Source organism: Camelus ferus, chromosome 10 (genome assembly GCF_009834535.1).
Source record: "Camelus ferus isolate YT-003-E chromosome 10, BCGSAC_Cfer_1.0, whole genome shotgun sequence".
NCBI lineage: Eukaryota > Metazoa > Chordata > Mammalia > Artiodactyla > Camelidae > Camelus > Camelus ferus.
Window position 1 is genome coordinate 56954261 of NC_045705.1, and position 18196 is coordinate 56972456.

Genomic DNA, 18196 nt, shown 5'->3' on the forward strand with positions numbered 1-18196 from the left:
GTTGTGCAAATCAAACGAGTTAACACATCTGAAGTACTTCAAATAGAGCATGGCACACAGTAACAGTTCAATTACTACCAAGTTGTTTTTGTCCTAATTGTCCATCTAACTGCTACACTAAAAGATCCAAGCAGGAACTGGTATCTGCATCCATCTCTAGTCTGATATATAGTAGATGCTTGATTAATATTTGGGAAAAGAATTAAGAGATCTAAGGTTAAGCTAAGGAGGCAGAATTTAAGCCAGTGGTAGAACTGAGGATCTGGACAATTGGGAATTACTATTAAGAGCAAGATGTACAAGGCAGAAGCCAGGATATAAGATAGCCAGATAGCCATCTCTAAAAGATAAGCATAAAAAGACTGACTATTACAGATTACTGAAAACTTGGGTGGATATGCACTGAGAACTGAGAACTGCTAAATTATACGTATCTTCTAAACTGGCTTTGGCTGTACTAAATTTTTATGAAGAAGCCCTTTGATTTGTCATTTTAATTTGTTAATATTGAGCTGAAAAAGTTGCTTAACCTTTTGAGGCAGTTTCTTCATCTGTAATACGTGGTAAAATAACAATTTTCTAAAGTATTTAAGATTATGCAAGCAAACTACCTAGCCCACTGATTAAAGTAAAACTAGTTTGTTGTGAATAAATGTTTTGTTTTCTCCTTGCCTTAATTTTTTTTCTCTTAAAAATTTTAAAATATATCCCTTGGATAATAACTGCCTAGCTGAAGGGAGAAGGAGAGATGGAGTGAAACTGATCTATACAAAGTGCCAGAGCTTGACAAAGGGTAGACGGGTACCTGGAATTAATTCTTTCCCCAGCTCCTCATGTTTAAGACTTGCTGGCCCTTCCAGGCCAGGGGAAAGCCTGTCTCCACCAGGAAACCTTCTCGAGCCACTCCAGGCCCTATGAGTCTCCCCTTCTGAGGTCAGAGCACTGGGCCCAGTCTGGTCCAGGCACCACCTCATAAAGTTTCTTCTAATCATTATTGAATTCTGTCCCCAGCTGGCCTGTTAGCTCCTCTGGAGTGGGACTTGAGTGTCCTCCTGCTATCTTTGCTAGTACAGAATTAAGTACACTGTAACTGTCTAAGGGAAAGGGAGGATCAACATGACAAGAATTATGCTGAGACTTCTATATATGGTGTCTCTTTTAGAACCCTGCGAAGTTGGTACCTCTATTATCCCCAATATAAGAGGAGGGAAATGAGGCCCAGATACACTAAGTGACTTACTCAAGTCACATAAATGATAAAAGTAGAGTTGGAACTGGGCTACTGTCTACCTTCAGTCCTGATAAGATTAAATGCAACCTGGTGTCTGCCTGGTCACCAACCATATAGCTGATTTGTTAGGCAATTCGGTCAAACCAGCCCCCCACATCAACTCCTCTTTGCTTCCAATTTGGGCCTGAGAGAGCTGTCTGATTTCCTCTCTTCCTCTTATTTTGTTCCACATAGGAATTGCAAAGGGAGCTCCCCTGGGTCCCTTCCAGGGTGGAGTATGTGATAGAAACAGGCTAAACAAAGGGCCCTTTCGGAGGAATAAAAGGGAGGCAAATATTCATATCCTATAATATCAGAGCCAGAAAGACTCAGTAGTTAAATTCTCTGGTTTGACAAATGAGGACATTGAACCCTGAGAGAAGAGGTCATTTGCCTAAGGTCACACAGCTGAGTGGAGACTGAAACCTTGTCTCCTAGCTCCTATATTGGTGCTCATTTTGGTCTACCTTGCACCAGGCCTTAGAGACAGAACTGGAGTATGACCTGTCAGGCCTGTCACTAAGTGAAAAACCCAAACACTGTAAACACAGGAAATGGGCTGGGATGAGGTTCAGAGGGAGCAGCAACCTTTGCCAAGTTAGAAGTGTTCAAGGGTTTCCTGTCCACAGCTGTTAACTGTCACAGAAATGTTCCAGAAAACAATACAAGGCAGTAAAAAAGAAAAAGACTGAGGCCTAGAATTGACTATAAATTATTCAGGCCAACCCACTTAGTTTTACAAATGAGAAAGCTAAGAACCCCCCTTCCCAAAAAAGAAAAATGACTTGTTGAAACTCACACTCAGAATATAAGGACCCTTAGAAATTACTTATGTGGTTCAAATCCTTAATTTTAATGATGAGGTGCCTGAGACCCAGAGAGAGAAAAGCCTTGCCCAAGGGCACACAGCAAGACTGTGACAGAGCCAGCACTGGAACTCAGGTCTTCCACTTCACAGGCCAGTGTGCTTCCCATTGGTTAGAGTGAACCAGATAAAGTGATTTACTTCAGGTGATTTGGATGCTGTTTTGGCTTTGGAAAAAATATAACAGGTCAGGAAACTGAAAATAAGCAGAATATACTAACAGCTAATGAAGAATGACAAGGACCAAACAGAGCAAGTTTAAAGGAGCCAAAACAAAAGTTCTCTGGTTGCTTAAGACACTTTGGAAAATTAAGAGGCAGAAAAATATTCTGGCTATTCTAGACACTTAGAATCCAAAGAAGAACAAGGAGGACAGGCAGAAAGAAAAGACCAGAAATGCTAAGGGAAATCCCAAGGTACTGCTTCCTTCTTCCATCCTAGGCCCAAATATCCAGCAAACATCGCCCCAGAAGCAACCCTGGGTTCAGCAGGCCACGATGGGGGTACTATAATACTTAGCAGATTCTTAGGCCCCACGTGTCACACAGCTGACAGGTATGGAGGGGAGCTACATTCACACAAGGCTTGGCAATTCATCTACATTCAGTCCACACATCAGCCCTGCAAGACAAGGATTATGATTGCCATTTAGCAGAAGTGGAAACTAGGGCTTAGAGGAGACAAGTCTCTTGATTACCGTGGTAAAGTTAGTACTGCTTATGGCAAATCCAGTATTCAAAGTTGAACTCTTATTCAAAAAATTCTTAGCAAGTGCCTGCTATTCTAACCCAGTGGAACAGGGCCAGAGATATGGCCCCTGACCTAAAGGAGTCCCAATCATGGGTTAGAGAGTTAAGTAATAATTACTATAATATATTTTGAATGCTTACTATATGCCAGGTACGAGTCTAAACTTTCCATGTGTACTACTGCATTTAATTCTCGCAATAACTCTGTGAGACAGTTACTACTATTCTTCTGTACAGATAGGAAACTAAGGCACAGAGAGATTAAGTAACTTTCTCAAGAGCACACAGCCAGTAAGTTGTAAAAGTAAAGATTTAAACCCAGGCAGCTTGACTCCGGAGTCTATACTCTTAAAAGCTACTTCCAAACAGACAATGGCAAGACAGCCTGTCGAGAGCTCTGACAGATGGAGGTCAGAAGCAGTGGAGGACTTTGTTGGGACAGCTGTAATGAAGAGTGACACTACCTAGTATACTTCAATTAAAAAAAAAAAAAAAAAGAATGACGAAGCCAATGTGGCAAACTGTTAGCCACTGGCAAACTGAGTGAAGGCTATATGGGAGATTTTGTTCCACTCTTTCAATGTTTCTGTAAGTTTAAAATTATTTTAAAATAAAAAGTTAAAAGACACACACACACACACACACACACACACACACACACACACACACACACACACACACACAGAGTAACACTATCTAGAGGCTGGAAAGAACAGAAAGTTCAGAGGAACCTGAGCACCAGGGACTGGGCTACAATAGCTGATTCCTCCAGAGACAAGAAGACTCTGGTGAGAAAAGATGGGATGGTGACCAGAATCACACTCTTCTCCTGCTCTGGTCAGGGCACCATTACCTCTGCTCTGCAGAGCTTTCTCATTTAACATCTCACCAATCCTCTTTACAGTCAAGGGAGTCAGGCAGGGCAGATCTTCCCAATTCCCACTTGACAAATGAGAAAAATGAGACCAACAGAGCAGCAGTGGTTTGTCCTAGACAAGAACTGGAGGAAGAAGAAAAGTCAAGTCTCTTGACTTATGATCTTTCTACTAAACTACTCTGACTCTAGATCACTAAAAGGAAAATCCAAAACATGGTATTGAGGAAACATTTTAAACTGTATAGATTTCTCTGACCATTCTCTTTTCATCTTACAGTCACTCTCAACTTCTCCCCCACTCCACCCCTCACCATGCATGCAACAGAGTTCTTAAACTCCACTTACATATCCCATGCTCCCTCCCTTGATGCCTCAAAGTCAGTGATTCAATCAGTGAGTTAATTCACCACAAAGCCTTGGCTGCCATTAGACACCATGTCCTCAGGGAAACATTCCCCTTGCCAGCTCATCCTCAGCATACAGATCTTTAAATGCCAATTAAAGAAAAGAGGAATGCTGAAAAAGGAAAGGCCATGGAGAAACACCCTAAGAGGGGAGAACATTTCAAATGATTCTTCTTTTAATCTTTTTGTATATATATTTTTTATTGATGTATAGTCAGTTTACAATGTTGTGTCAATTTCTGGTGTACAGCATAATGCTTCACTCACACATGAACATACATATACTCATTTTCATATTCTTTTTCATCATAAGTTACTACAAAATATTGAATATAGTTTCCTGTGTTATACAGTATAAATCTACACAGAAGACATCGAATTGAGCCCCAGCCTGAGGTCCACCCACCAAATCAACTCAGTTAGGGTCTTGAGCTTCTAATAAGGAAAAGTACTAAAAACCTACCATTAAATCATTCATTCATTTCTTCACTATTGATGTTTATCCTGTATACAACTTAGGTGCTAGAAACACACACACACACACACACACACACACACGCGCGCGCGCAAAAGAACATCTGCCTTCAAAAAGCTTAAATTTCATTTTTTGTTTCACTGTTGTAGATGAAGCCATTTTTTGACAAATTAATTTGCTTCTATTGTTTATGTGAATTTAATATATACAAGTGATAATTTGTTTTCTTCAAGTCTCAGTAATATGACTGTAGGAGATACATGGGGAGGAAGAATGAAGGAATGTTGGGTTTCTTCTTTGGTATATTTTTTCATCTATTCCAGAAAATGTTTTTTAGAACCCTGAATTGGCCCATGGCTCTTTGGGGAAAAGCTATGTTGGGCAGTAAATAATCTTTTTTTTAATTAAAATACAATCAATAGCTTTAGCAGAAAAACTAAGACAAAAAAACCTTACCTTTTAATGGAGAAGGCAGCTAATCAAGATATAAGGAAAGAGCTACAATCAAGGGATATACCAAGTTCTGTGGGAGCAAGATGACTAATTCTCCTTTAAGGGTTAGGGAAAGGCTTCCCAGAGAAGACTGGCTTGGCCATTGGCATGGCCTTAGAGAATATAGAACACCTGGATGCTAGAATGCTGAGCCTGCACAGACAGGGCTGGAGAGGTCTCTAACGGCAGACTAAAGAGTCCTAAATTCCTAGCAGAAGAGTTGCCTTGGGATAAGAGAAATATGCTGTAGGCCTGGTTGTTTCAAAAATTCTACTATCCCTCTGAGACATCTGCTCCAGGTAAAGTCCATCAAAGTCTGTAGTGGACCAAGCTCTACTCTGCACTCAAACAGACCTAATGCTCTGAGCACAAGCCTGAGACTCTACAAGAGACTTCTTTATCTTGCCTTCACACACTTCTGCTTCCTGCCTTGCACCCAGCCTCCCACAGCAGCCAGAGCCACCTTATCTGACAAAGAGCTCTGCTGGTGGATACCACCATTAATGGTCTTAAGACTTTAAACTTAAAGCCAGGCAAAATGAGAAATGGTTCAGTTCAAATGCAACCTTTAGTGGTTTAACTTTAAGCAGGCCAAAGATGAAAATAAAAGTCTTCTGACGCTGCACAAACAGAGCAAAGGAAACAGCTCATACCAAACCACAGTCCATTCAGTGGAAGCCCCAAATCCAGTAGTCCCTGACACCCTACCCACCCATCACCAAACCCATGTTCCGGCTAGGCCCAGCCTAGGCACATAGCACAAGCAGCACTGGAAAGAAGTGTAGGGGAGCAGGTCCTCAGGCCCTTCCCTGAAGCACTATCCAAATGGAAGGGAGTAACTGGACCCTTCCCATGCCCCACCCCAATGCCACAGAATGCCAGCTCAGCCTGGCCCTTGTGGGACTTAAAAATCTGCAAAGAATCTGGCAGTGTGCAACCTGAGCACCACAGACCACACTTCTCAGGAAATGAAGGCTACTCCTGCAGCCCACGTAATGAGACTGCCACACACAGTCTAGATATTAACGGCTATTTAAGGAGTGCTGCTCTGGAACAGAAAAACTGGGCTGAAGTCTCGCTACTAACTTGATCATACACTGTCCCATTCTCATCTCCATGCAGTCCCCCTGATGACCAAATTCCACTCTACCTTTAAGTCCAATCCACATACTGCCTCTTCTGAGGGGAACTTCCAGCCTCCTACAGTCCTGAATGATCACCCTATTTTATCTGGATAACATTCATTCACTCAAAAAATATGTAGCAATGCCTTTCCTGTGGCAGCACTGTTTGCTGTGGTATTGCTCTATTTCCCTCACTGGAACTCAAGTTCTTTGACAAGGCTGCCCAAGTCCTACACTTCTACTACCTAAGCCTACCAGGAATTGTCTCCAAAGGCAGCAAATGTATTACACTAGATGATTAAACGTGGACACACTCTATCTCAAGAGCCCATTGCCAATCCTCCTCCCTCTAATGCAGCCTGCACCTCTGGATCAGATCCTGTTTACCACCACTTTCTGCAGGCCTCACCTTGCTCACCACATTGATGACTTTTCATTCCCTATGGCAGAGTTCTTCAAAGTACAGATGCTAATCCCTCAGCTAATGGATCAGCTTTTTTTTTTTCAATTATCAGAGTTTATAAGTAAGGGCATACACTATTTTATAAAAGTTTTGTTTCATTTAAAGAATAGTAACAATAATTATAGCGGTTAACATTGCTGTAGCACTGTGTGTCAGGCACTGTACTAAGCACTTTCTATTTCTTATCTCATTCATCCTCACAGTAGCTCTACAAGGTATCATTATTATTATCTCCATTTTTCAGATCAAGAAACTAAGACACAGAGAAGTAAACTAGGTTGTGGCATTTAGAGACAGTCTGGCTCCAGAGTCCAAGCTCTTAGCTACCACACTAACCTGCAGAGTACAAAAAGGGCTTTTATACACATATATGCACGCCTGTACACAGGGCTTAAAAACACTTCGCGTGATAGTATCTCTTGTAAATAAAGTCCAAACGTCTGTCTCCTTAGCTTTACTTCTCACTGCTTCTTCCATGTACCCTCCACTCCCACCAGACTGACAAACTCATGAGGCCCAACCCTTCCTATAACCCTCTTCCCATCAGCCTTCTTCCAATCTTTCCCTTCCCCGTCCTAACCAACCTTTCAGGCTTACCTTCTCTAGGAAGGCTCCTAGAAAAGGGGAGGAAGGGAATTACCACCAGTTTAATGCCTACCATGCATCAGACATATTACCCTCATTTAATCTTCACAACCCTGTAAGGCTGCTATCACTATGCCCATTTCACAGATAAGAAAAAAGTAGTTCAGAAGGTTAACCTGTCAGTGGACCACAATTCTAAAATACACACTTTTTTCACTATACCTTCTAAGCCCCTTATGACCTATTCCCCATGTTTAAATACTTATAGGTATACTATTTGATTTTGCATTTTATTAAAAACTATCATATTATTTTCCCATTTATATATGTGCTTTATCTCTCCAACTGAACTCTGAGCCTCTCACCCCAAGGGCCTCCCCTACAGCACCTAGCACAGAGACTACAGAGTTTTACCAAACCAAAGTACTAGGTCTAGGCTCAGCTAGAAGAGAAAATTATGTGTTCTGGGTAAAGCTGCTAAACACCTGTGCCTTAACCATACATAACTATTAATTAATCCCTTTTAGAGCTAAGGAAAAGGTTCTCTTAACCAAGAAAATCATATAGTGAAGCCTATGAGTCACTCTTGTCAGCAATAATATGAAGATCCCAGAAAACAAGTAACAAAAAAAGAATTACAGTGGGTGGAGTGTTTTTTCCCTTCCCACTCTGTAGGGAACACAATTGGGATGATGCTCTCTAAAGAGTGCACACAACTTCAACTATAGAATAAGGGAATCCCAAAGGAAAGGCTAGCAAAAACCAGCCAATCCTAAAGTCACTCACAGAAAGCCTCTAGAGGGCTTAGACTATGGTAGCAAAATACTGGCCAAGGAAACAGAGAATGTAGACTCCAGTTCTGGTTCACTCATTTAGTCAACAATATTTATTGAAAGTAATACCAGTCAATTTAGTGTGTAATCTAGACAAGAAAGTTACTTAACTTCTCTGGATCTCAACTCCTTCACCTCTAAAAAGAGCTTAATAAGTACTTTCTTGTCCATTTCATAAGGTGTCGAGAGGGTCAAATGAGAAAAGGACAGATCATCATCAGGGACAAAGTATAAGATTGTATTTTTTTAACATTTTTTATTGAGTTATAGTCATTTTACAATGTGGTGTCAAATTCCAGTGTAGAGCACAATTTTTCAGTTATACATGAGCATACATGTATTCATTGTCACATTTTTCTCCACTGTGAGCTACCTTAAGATCTTGTATATATTTCCCTGTGCTATACAGTATAATCTTGTTTATCTATTCTACATTTTGAAATCTCAGGTTGTATTTTTTTAATTGTGGTAAAGCACACATAATATAAGAGGCTCTATTACATATGCACTTCTCTGGCCTAAGGGGAGAACCGCGGTGGGGAGAAATGGGAAATGAGATCAGTGGTAACCTCAACTGTGTCACAGTCACCCACTTTCCTGACTCTCTGCTGGGCCTGTAAGATTTCCAGGAATCACTGTACAAAGTCAGTTCTAGAATCTTCAGGGCAGAAAGGCCTAGAAGACTCAGAATCTCAGAGTTAGATGGGCCTTTTGGATGAAACTCATCCTAACCCCCACCCATTTCTCATCTTTCTTCCAGCTCATCACTAGATAACCATGATGGCACTGCCTATGTGTATATTTTCTGAGAGCCTCAGATATCAAGCAACATTTTATAAGCCAGATTATCTAGTTTCCATAACTATATTTATTTTCTTATTGCTATCTCTGAGTCTTCAGAAAATTCTGAACTAAACATTCTGTGTAGGATTCAGTTACATGAAAATACGAAAAGTTCCTATGCCCAACTTGGACCCAAACATAAAAGAAAAGCAATACCTGGCTGAAGCTAGTATGTTAATAGTGCAGATATTGAGTAAGAGTCCCTCCATGGAGGAAAGGGTTTCAAAATCCAGGTTTGGATGACATGGTCCAGTTGGCCCTTCTCACATCTTCTAATGTTAACCTTACTCATTCTGAATGGTGGTCTTATTAAGAAATTCAGCATTTCTTCACAGAGGCCCTAGGCAGCTAGTCTCTGTTTAATAGTTGTAATGTTAAAGCAATTGTATTTCTGGGTTGTCCACTCCAAATGGCAGGGAGTTATAATAGTTTGAAAAATCTTCCTTGTTTATTAACAGGTAACAAGATTAAACAACAATTTGAATTACTTTAGTTAGAGAAAAACTGCTATTTTGAAAGTTCTCAGCCCCTCTGTCATGGAAACATCAAGTCATCCTCAGCAGACCCTTATTCTTGCAGGTCTTTTTACCCACCTTTTAACTATATAAATATAAAGCAAGTGGGCACACATTATCCTTGGGGAAAAGGATACACCATGATATTTTGTGACTTGGCAAAGACTGTTCCTAATACCCCTTGGTATGCAAAACTGGGAAAATGAATACAAATATGCACAGAGTCCAAAGCCCTCCCAGACCAAAGACTGAAACCTTGACCACTTTTTTTTGAGGTTCAATATTATTAGAATTTCTCTGACAGATTTTAAGTCAAGTTAAAGATAGTAAGGGACAGTAAGAGCCTACAGTAAGCGCTCACACTTAGGAAAGAGAAAGTCTGAATGGGTGTTCCAAGCTCAATACTATAACCAAAATAATCATGGAAGAAGACTTTGTTCTGGAACTGAAATGTAGCTAAATCTAGAAATACTTCTAGACGCAGCCAACTAGAGATTGGAGGAGGTCCCTTCTCCCATGGATGGGCATACACACACACACATACACACACACATAAACTTAAGAGCACTCACTTGGAGAGGTCAAGCACAGTGGGGCCTAGGCCAAGTGTGACACTGATGGAGCACTATCATCCTCCCTCAAAGAACCACTGTAACTTATGCAGAACCAAGTCCTCATGGCTACAGTAAATAAGGAAACAGCATACTGTGAGATGTCTGTTTTTATTTTTTATTCTTTTTTTTTAACTCTTTTTTGGGAAGAGGCAATTAGGTTTTTACTTATTTATTTTAATAGAGGTACTGGGGATTGAACCCAGGAACTCGTGAATGGTAGGCACGTACCCTCCCCACTGAGACATATGTTTTTTAAAGCCACACTGTGTACCACAATAAAGGCATTTAAAAAAAAAAAAAGGATAAATAATTAAATAAATAAAAGCCACACTATGTGATCAACAGAAGCTAAAATATGGGGCAAAAAACCAGACCCATATGATTCTCTAGTCCTCTATTTGGAACTAAGCCTGACCCCTCAGAGTTCCTGAATACACCAGAAAGAAAGAGGGAAAAGAAAAGGCCCCAAGAGAAACATACTACATTTCCTGATAATTTCGTACTCATTCAAGAGATTAATCTTAATATTGAAAACATCTAACCTTATTCATACTGCAAACCAATGACAAGTTGATGAGGTATGTCATATCCATTGAACTTTAATTTTTCCAAAATATGCTACACTGGCCTACCCATGGGCTTCTAATCATGACTTCTGAAGCCACACAGAAACACAAGTTGATCTCTTTCAAAGAACAGCCTCTCAAGGCTATCAAGACAATGATTATTTTGTCTTCAGGACCTCCAAACCTGGCTCCTTCAACCCCTCTTCAGAGGACTAGACTTCAAGGCCACTCTCCATTCTGCCTCCTTTACATGTACTCTTGCCTGTCCACATTGCCCTTATAGTGCCTAGCCCTGAACTAGTGCAGCCTACCACAGAGAGCAGTCTCAGAGCATATGAGAGTACTGTGTCTTCTTATCAGCAATATTTCTATACCTCATAATGTAAGCCTAGGAGCCAGTCTCTTTTTCAGACACAATGTTATTCCCTGTAAGGAGATTCCCTAGTCCACCCCGTTCTTCACAGGCCTGGAGAGGCAAAGACTAGGCATGAGGCAAGTAGCTCTGCCTGCTGTGGTCCTAGGATTCTAGGAGTACTGATAGCTGTTCCATCCCTCCCCACCGCCTACCTCAGGACTTCTTGCTCCCCAAGATCCCTTTAGTGCTTAGACTTTCAGCCTATGACATTTTATTCCTTAATGCACTTGTCCACCAGGGCAAGATGGGTCATGACGGGACCACAAAAGAAGAAATGGCAGGCAGGATAGCACAGTAGTTACATGGGCTCTGGAGTTAGACAAGCTGGGTTCAAATCCTGGTTCTATCACTTACTAGTCATGAGACCTTGAAAAAAACACTTAACCCCTCTCTACCTCAGTTTTCCCCTCTGCAGAATGAGGATAATAATAGTACCCATTGATGGAAATGTCCTATACCTGGATTGCAGGGGAGAGGTTACAGAGTATATATATATTTGTCAAAACACAAACTGAACACTTAAAATGTACATTTTACTCTATGTAAATTATATCTTAATAAAATCAATTTGAAAGGTAAAAATAATATAGTAACTACTCATGGAGGATTGTGAGGATGAAAAGAATTTTAAAATACCTAAAATAGTTCCAGAAATCATAGTAAGCACTAAAGAAATGTTACCGATTTGTAATGGAGTTTTGCAATGCTGCTCACAATCTCTGTGTCCTGTGATTGTGCTGGGGAGCAAGGGAGGGGTCTGAAAACCGAAAGCATCCTCAGCTAGCTGAGATGTGGTATTTTCCCAGGAGTTTCATTACAGACCTGGCTTTCACCAGTGTTACAAACCACACCTCTTCCATGCTTCAGCCAAGGTTGCGTTTAACACTAGGAAAGCCAAACCACAGGATTCATCATCAAAACCAAAGATATTCCAGTGAAATTGGGAGGGATCTGCTTTCTTTAGTCTTTTTCTGGCTCAACCCATGATGTCTTCCTGGGCCAACTAGGTTTTTATTCAGTCCTTCACCAAGTCTTCCCTGAATATCTTCTTTGCCCAGCCTATGCAAGAGCTAGGGAGTGACAGAAGGAAAAGATATTAAGTTTCCTGGCTTCCTCACCCTCACCAAATTCACAATCTACAGGAATTACAAATAGAAAGAGGAAACTGATATGAGAGGCAACGAAGTATAATGAAGAGAGCACTCTGCAGGGAGACGGACAACCAGTGTCTAGCCTCAGCTGACACTTACTAGTCACATGATCGTGAGCTAGTCCCATGACCATTGTGAACCTCAGTTTCCTCCCCTATAAAATGAAGGGCTAAGAACAAACAATCTCACAGTCTGTGGCCTGATGATGGTAGAAAAATAAGTGTAATAGGACTTGTTTCAGGCTCTCAGCCCTGTGAGAAACCCCAGGGTGAGCCAAGTGAGTTAATTTAGAAGAAGAACCGATTGTCTTAGATCCAGAATGCAATTAGGGGAGTGCCTCACTTGCTATAGCTGCTGCAGCAACAGTCATGATCTGGAGGAGATCCCTTTCAGCTGCTATTACAGGGAACGGGTTCACTTCCATTTTCTCACCTTATACTGCCCCACAGGGCCAAGCCAGAGAATGAAGGATTCAGGATGCCAAAAGTGGCTCATTTCTGGCATTTCCTCCCAATTCATTCCCTGGATCAGGCCCAGAAGAGCACTGTGAGGTGAAGGGCAAGGTAAGGCAAAGCAGGCAAAGATGACATCTGTGGAGCACGACACTGTTCTCTTTGGAAGTCAGCTACTGCAATGCATGTCTGAAGGACTATGGGACCTGAAAGATACACAGTACAGTGAATTATGCAAGAGAATTTTTTTTTCATTTATGGAGGTACACAAGACGGTTGTACAACCATCTACTGCTAGTTCAGTGAAGTTCAGTTTGACAATTCTTGCACTCTAGCCTCCCTCAGGTCCTAAAGAGAGATGAAACTGACTCAGTCTCTTGCTCTTAAGGGGCTCAAGATGTGGACAGGGAAACAGTTAAGAGAGTAATCATGGTACAACAGAAAACTTCACAGAGTGCTGTAGAGGCACAAAGTAGCTGTGCTTACCTCCACAGAGAGAAGAGATCAAAGGCAGTATTGCTGAAAAGGTGACATCTAAACCAGGTCTTGAAAGGATGAGGAGGTATTCATGGGGTAGAGAAGAGGGAAAAGGACATTTTCCCTCTTCTCTAGGGATGAGAAGGGCAGAGAGAACAGCATGTGTGAAGATGTGAGATATGAAATAGCCTATCATACTTCAGGACCTGCAAGCAGTCTGGCAGAGTTGGAACACAAGCTAGGTGACTGCAGAGGCCTTGTGTTATTTAGACCCCACTTCTCAAACAGGACTGCAAAGACACCAAGAGAAAGGAAGGTAAGAAAGAGTACTGAAAAGCAGGTGAGGCAGCAAATATATACTCCACCTCCTCTCCTGCCTTTCCCCAGGCTCTGCCTTACACAGCCCTCTCCCACACCACACACCCTCCTGATAACTCTGGAAAGGAAATACCCTCCCCACTCGAAGGTCAGTAGCTCCAGAATCCTCAGATGAAAAGGCAGGTCATCTCCTAAAAAAGAGAAACAAGAACCACAAGCACCTAGAAAAGGGACATTAGATACTAGTTTACGGAGATCCAACCAACCCTAGCATCCATGCAACTGAGAAAGGCTGAAGGAATCTCATCCCATCACCCAAGCCCAGATACAGTGTCTTTTTCACCCAAACATCTCTAGTGAGCCATCTCCAGCTTCCGTCCTACTGTGGGAGAATGAGAATGCTGTAGGAGCTGGAGTAAGGCAGCTCAACAAATCCAGAGCTGACTTATCCTTTAAAATGACTTTAGCTACAGTTTATATTGCTGCCTTATGCTAAACACAAAAATAAATTTTAGATTAAAAAAAAAAGAAAAGACTCTAGAGTATCTCCTAAGCAGGACACATTCCTGAGCCTCAGCCATGCTGAGAATCCTTAAGTTACTAACAAAGAAGCAGCCAGGTAGACAAGTCAAAGTAGACAAGGAAGCCATGGAAACAAGATTACACCCAAGACCTGAAGTCTGTGACCACACTGGGAAACAGCTGGGAGTAGAGAGAAGCATGGACTTCGGTCAGACTCGAGCTCTAATCCCAAGCCACCACTCATCAGCTTCACTGAACCTTCTAGTCTTCTCGTCTGTAAATGAGAATAATAATAGTATTTACCTCAAGGCATACTGGGATTATCAAATAAAGTACAGAATATAAACTACTAGCTTGAGGCACACAGTCAGTGTTTAAATAACTTCCCTTTAACCAGAGCCACAACGATGCACTGTTGCACAATTAGGGAGGAGTGGCCCCAGTCACAACACAGTCTATACGAACAGCACACCCTGGAGTTAGGCAATGCACAGTCCAAAGCAGCCAGCCACTTCGACTTTGGTCTATAAGCAGTGCCAAAACTCAGAAAAACAAAGATAAAATACTAACATCAAGTGCATTCAAGACAACAGATGGGTCTGAGACCTTACAATTAATCTAAATAACAACTATGAGACACCAAGGACATAGAGTTCTAAAAACCTCAGCACCTCCTTCCCAGCCATCCTCTCTGCTCCCACTGGAGTAAAAGCCAATTCCTGGACCTCCATTATCCTCAAGTCTGTAGGTGAACTTTATCAACCAAGGATTGGCCAAGTGCAAAGCCAGGGATGAAAGCAAATACTGCACGTTTCCAGCTGAGATCCATGTCCTCTCTGCTTGACAGCTAGGCCAAACACTCAAGGGCAGGCAGTGTCTCTTAAGGTGTTAAGTCTTGTCACATGGGACCCAGAAGATTGAATCCAAGACCTAGGGTAACCTTATTACCCTGGTTACCTAGGAGTAACACCACTGCTCCTGAGCTTCTCCAGGGCAGATAGGGACCATGTCTGATTGTTTCATGTGTCCTCAGACCCCAGCACAGCATATGATACAATCCACCAGCTATAAATGATTGCTTAATAAGTAAACCAACATGGACAAGGCCTTATCCCCATCACCTGATCTCTATGTCTCTGCATATACTCTACCTGCTGCCTAGAATTAACTTTCTTAACTCCATTTACTTGGCTGTTTTTTTTCTCATTTCTCAGGTCTCAACTTAAATGTCATCTACTAAGGTAATATGAGCTCTTTCCTGATGCCCTAAACAATATTAAGTTCCTTTACAATGTGTACCCTCTCATCGTATCCCTTATTTCTACTTCATGACAGTCATCAGACTTCATTGTGATTGTTTCATTTTTGCCTTATCTGCTAAGCTGTCTGCTCCAGGAGAGCAGGAATCATACTGTCTTGTTCATTATACTGGTTTCCAGGGCCTACTACAGTACCTGGCACAGAGGGAGTGTCCAATATGTTAGAATGACTGAACACATGAATGAAGGAATGAAGGGATGAGAGAGCTCCAGTCCAAAGTGACTAGAGTAACAGGGGATTCAAAACGGTCTGCTCAGCCTTAAGCTGTCAATTGTTATTTTTTTTATTAGAATCTTAATGGAGCCTACAAATATCCATACATGGAAGACAGCAGATTTGATGAACAATAGAACAAAGAACAGTTTGTATGATAGAAAGTAAGAAGAGATAGAGTAGGGGTTATGAAGCAGAAACCCCACCTCTGAGTGCCTTGAATGCCATGCTAGGGAATGTGGTTTATTAGCCTGCAGGATGGCCACTATCTGACCTGGGTTCACTAAGTGTACAGGGGCCCATGGTAGGTACTATCCTGCGATAGCCATCCTTTGAGTTCCCTTCAATGCCCACAGACTGGTAGCCTTCTTCTCCTCCCTCCAGGTTCACGCCCATTTCTCTGAGCTATATGGGATCATTCAATAACACAAGTGTCCCCAAGGATAGTTTGTCCAAATTATCTCAGCCCAATTTTACTAAAGAAAGCTGTAAATATGGAAGCTGTCATTTAGGAACAACAAGATCAGAAGGCTGTGTGTTTAGCTGTGTGACAGGAGGTTACATAACCAAGCTTTCTGAGTTTTACTAATCTCGTCTATAAAAGAATAATACCCATCTCACAAGGTTATAGGGAAGATTGAGATAACACATGCAAAGGGCCTAGTACAGTGTCTTTCATCTAGTGAGGATCCAATACAGGTTTGTTTTTTTTTTAAATCCCACCCAGGGCACAGAGCTATTACTTCTTCCTAAATGCTAAGCATTTTCACTTAACCTGATACAGCACAGAGACCCATAATGCCAGAGGCTACGCATACAGACTTTTGCCTGCATTACCTCCTAAAAGGGGATGGGTAGATTTGCCCTGTTTCTATTTTCTGTCTAGCTGTCTGAGCACTGAGGAAATTACCAGCAGGCAGGCTGCTGGGAGTCGGGAGGTGGGGGAAGAGCTGAGGCTCTCCCAGAACTTCAGATCTATTAATAGCCTGGTCATAGTCTACAGAGGCACAAAATTGTCTGTACACTTGGTAACACATGGCTCAAGACTGGCAATTTAGGACTGGGGTGTGTTCCAGACCAAAGACTGTAAACTGGGGTCCACTCTAAACAATGAAATGTGGGAGCAAACTAGGGCAACCAGAAGTAAGGTTTTGACTCCTCACTAGATGCAGGGAAGGAAACTGCAGAATAAATCCATCACCGTCCTCACCCCTGCTAGCTTTATGTTACAGTAGGCCTCAGATGGGGCTGAGCCTTTGCAGGATTTCAGTTTGCCCTTAGAAATATCTTCAGATACTCACTCCAGCCCTGACCAACTGCATCACCTTGGACAAGTCACTGCCCTCTAGCTTGTTTCTACATCTAAAATTCAAGAAGGGAAGGCCAGATAATACTGCATCTTGATGAGCTTGCTCACAAATCTTCATCTCAAAGTCCTAGCCCTGATTTATGAGAACTCAAGTCTAAAACACTGTGTTCTAGAGATGGAGAGAGAGAAATCGCCAGTATACTGCCCTCTGCCACCAGCCCCAGCTTCTCCACCAGAAAGAGAGGCAAAGAAAATAAGGAACTGGGAACAAGCCATTCCAACCTCTCAAATCCCAGAACCTCCAGCCTCAGAAGACCATAATCTTATGGCACCCAGGAAGGAGCTCAGTGAATATAACCAAATGACCTCACAGGACCAGAATGTGGCTGAGAACTGCCAGCTCCCATACAGTTTCTTAAAAGGCAGACCTGGAGCAGAGGACACACACACACACACAAAATTACACACAACTGTACATTTTTAGGGCTAAACTAAAAAATCCAGAGCACAGATAAACCAAATGAGTTTAAAAGACAAAACAGTTCCCAAGCCAGTAAAACTGTTATATAGGATTACATATGTATTAACATATCTGAAGAAAAAATGTATCCTTCATCAGGGAGTTTGCTCAGCTCCAGAAGCTGAGAAAAAGCAGAGTCACAGACATACAACTGGGTTTATTGGCAGAATGAACCTATCCCTCATTCATTCCACAGAGGTTTACTGAGCACCTACTATATGCCGGGCATAATTCTAGGCCCTGGGAATACAGTGATCCTAACACTCTCAAAAAGAGAAGAAGTCAATGAAGTTCAAACATTCCATTTGCTTCTCCATGACCTTTCCATCCCTACTGTGAGGCCAATATATCTGGCTAGTGAAGTGGCTGTATCAGCCAGGGTCCTCAATCTCAAGAACAACATAGTTTCTCAGTTCAGCAAATGAAACTGATTCTGGATAGCCTAAACAGAAAGAAAAAATTTATTATTTTTCTTTTTAATATATTTTTATTGAAGTATAGTCAGTTTACAATGCTGTGTCAATTTCTGGTGTACAGCACAATGCTTCAGTCATACATGAACGTACATAGATTTGTTTTCATATTCTTTTTCACTATAAGTTAAAACAAGATACTGAATATAGTCCCCCATGCTATACAGTATGAACTTGTTGTTTATCTATAAAAAACTTATTTAAGAGAAGTTTAGACTCACTTGGAGAAGCAGCAAATCAGGGATGGATGCCAAGAACAATGCCTAAAATCAGGTAGCAGAGCTAATGTGGTCAGGACATTGCTTCCACTGCCAACTTCCACTATCATCCAGCCACTGCAACACCGCTACC

At 41.7% G+C, this 18196-nt stretch overlaps 1 protein-coding gene across 4 annotated transcripts in view; it reads right to left on the reverse strand.

The window, feature by feature from the left end:
* Positions 1–18196, reverse strand: part of STIM1 (stromal interaction molecule 1) — a 170238-nt gene that overhangs the window by 97736 nt on the left and 54306 nt on the right. The window contains exon 1 of one of the 4 annotated variants that reach the window (XM_032489240.1): positions 14162–14265. The exons of the other annotated variants lie outside the window; for them this stretch is intronic. Coding sequence (XP_032345131.1) covers positions 14162–14210 — 49 coding nt within the window. The 5' untranslated portion in view covers positions 14211–14265. Of the gene's footprint in view, positions 1–14161; positions 14266–18196 lie in introns of those variants that run through there. 4 annotated transcript variants of the gene reach the window in all.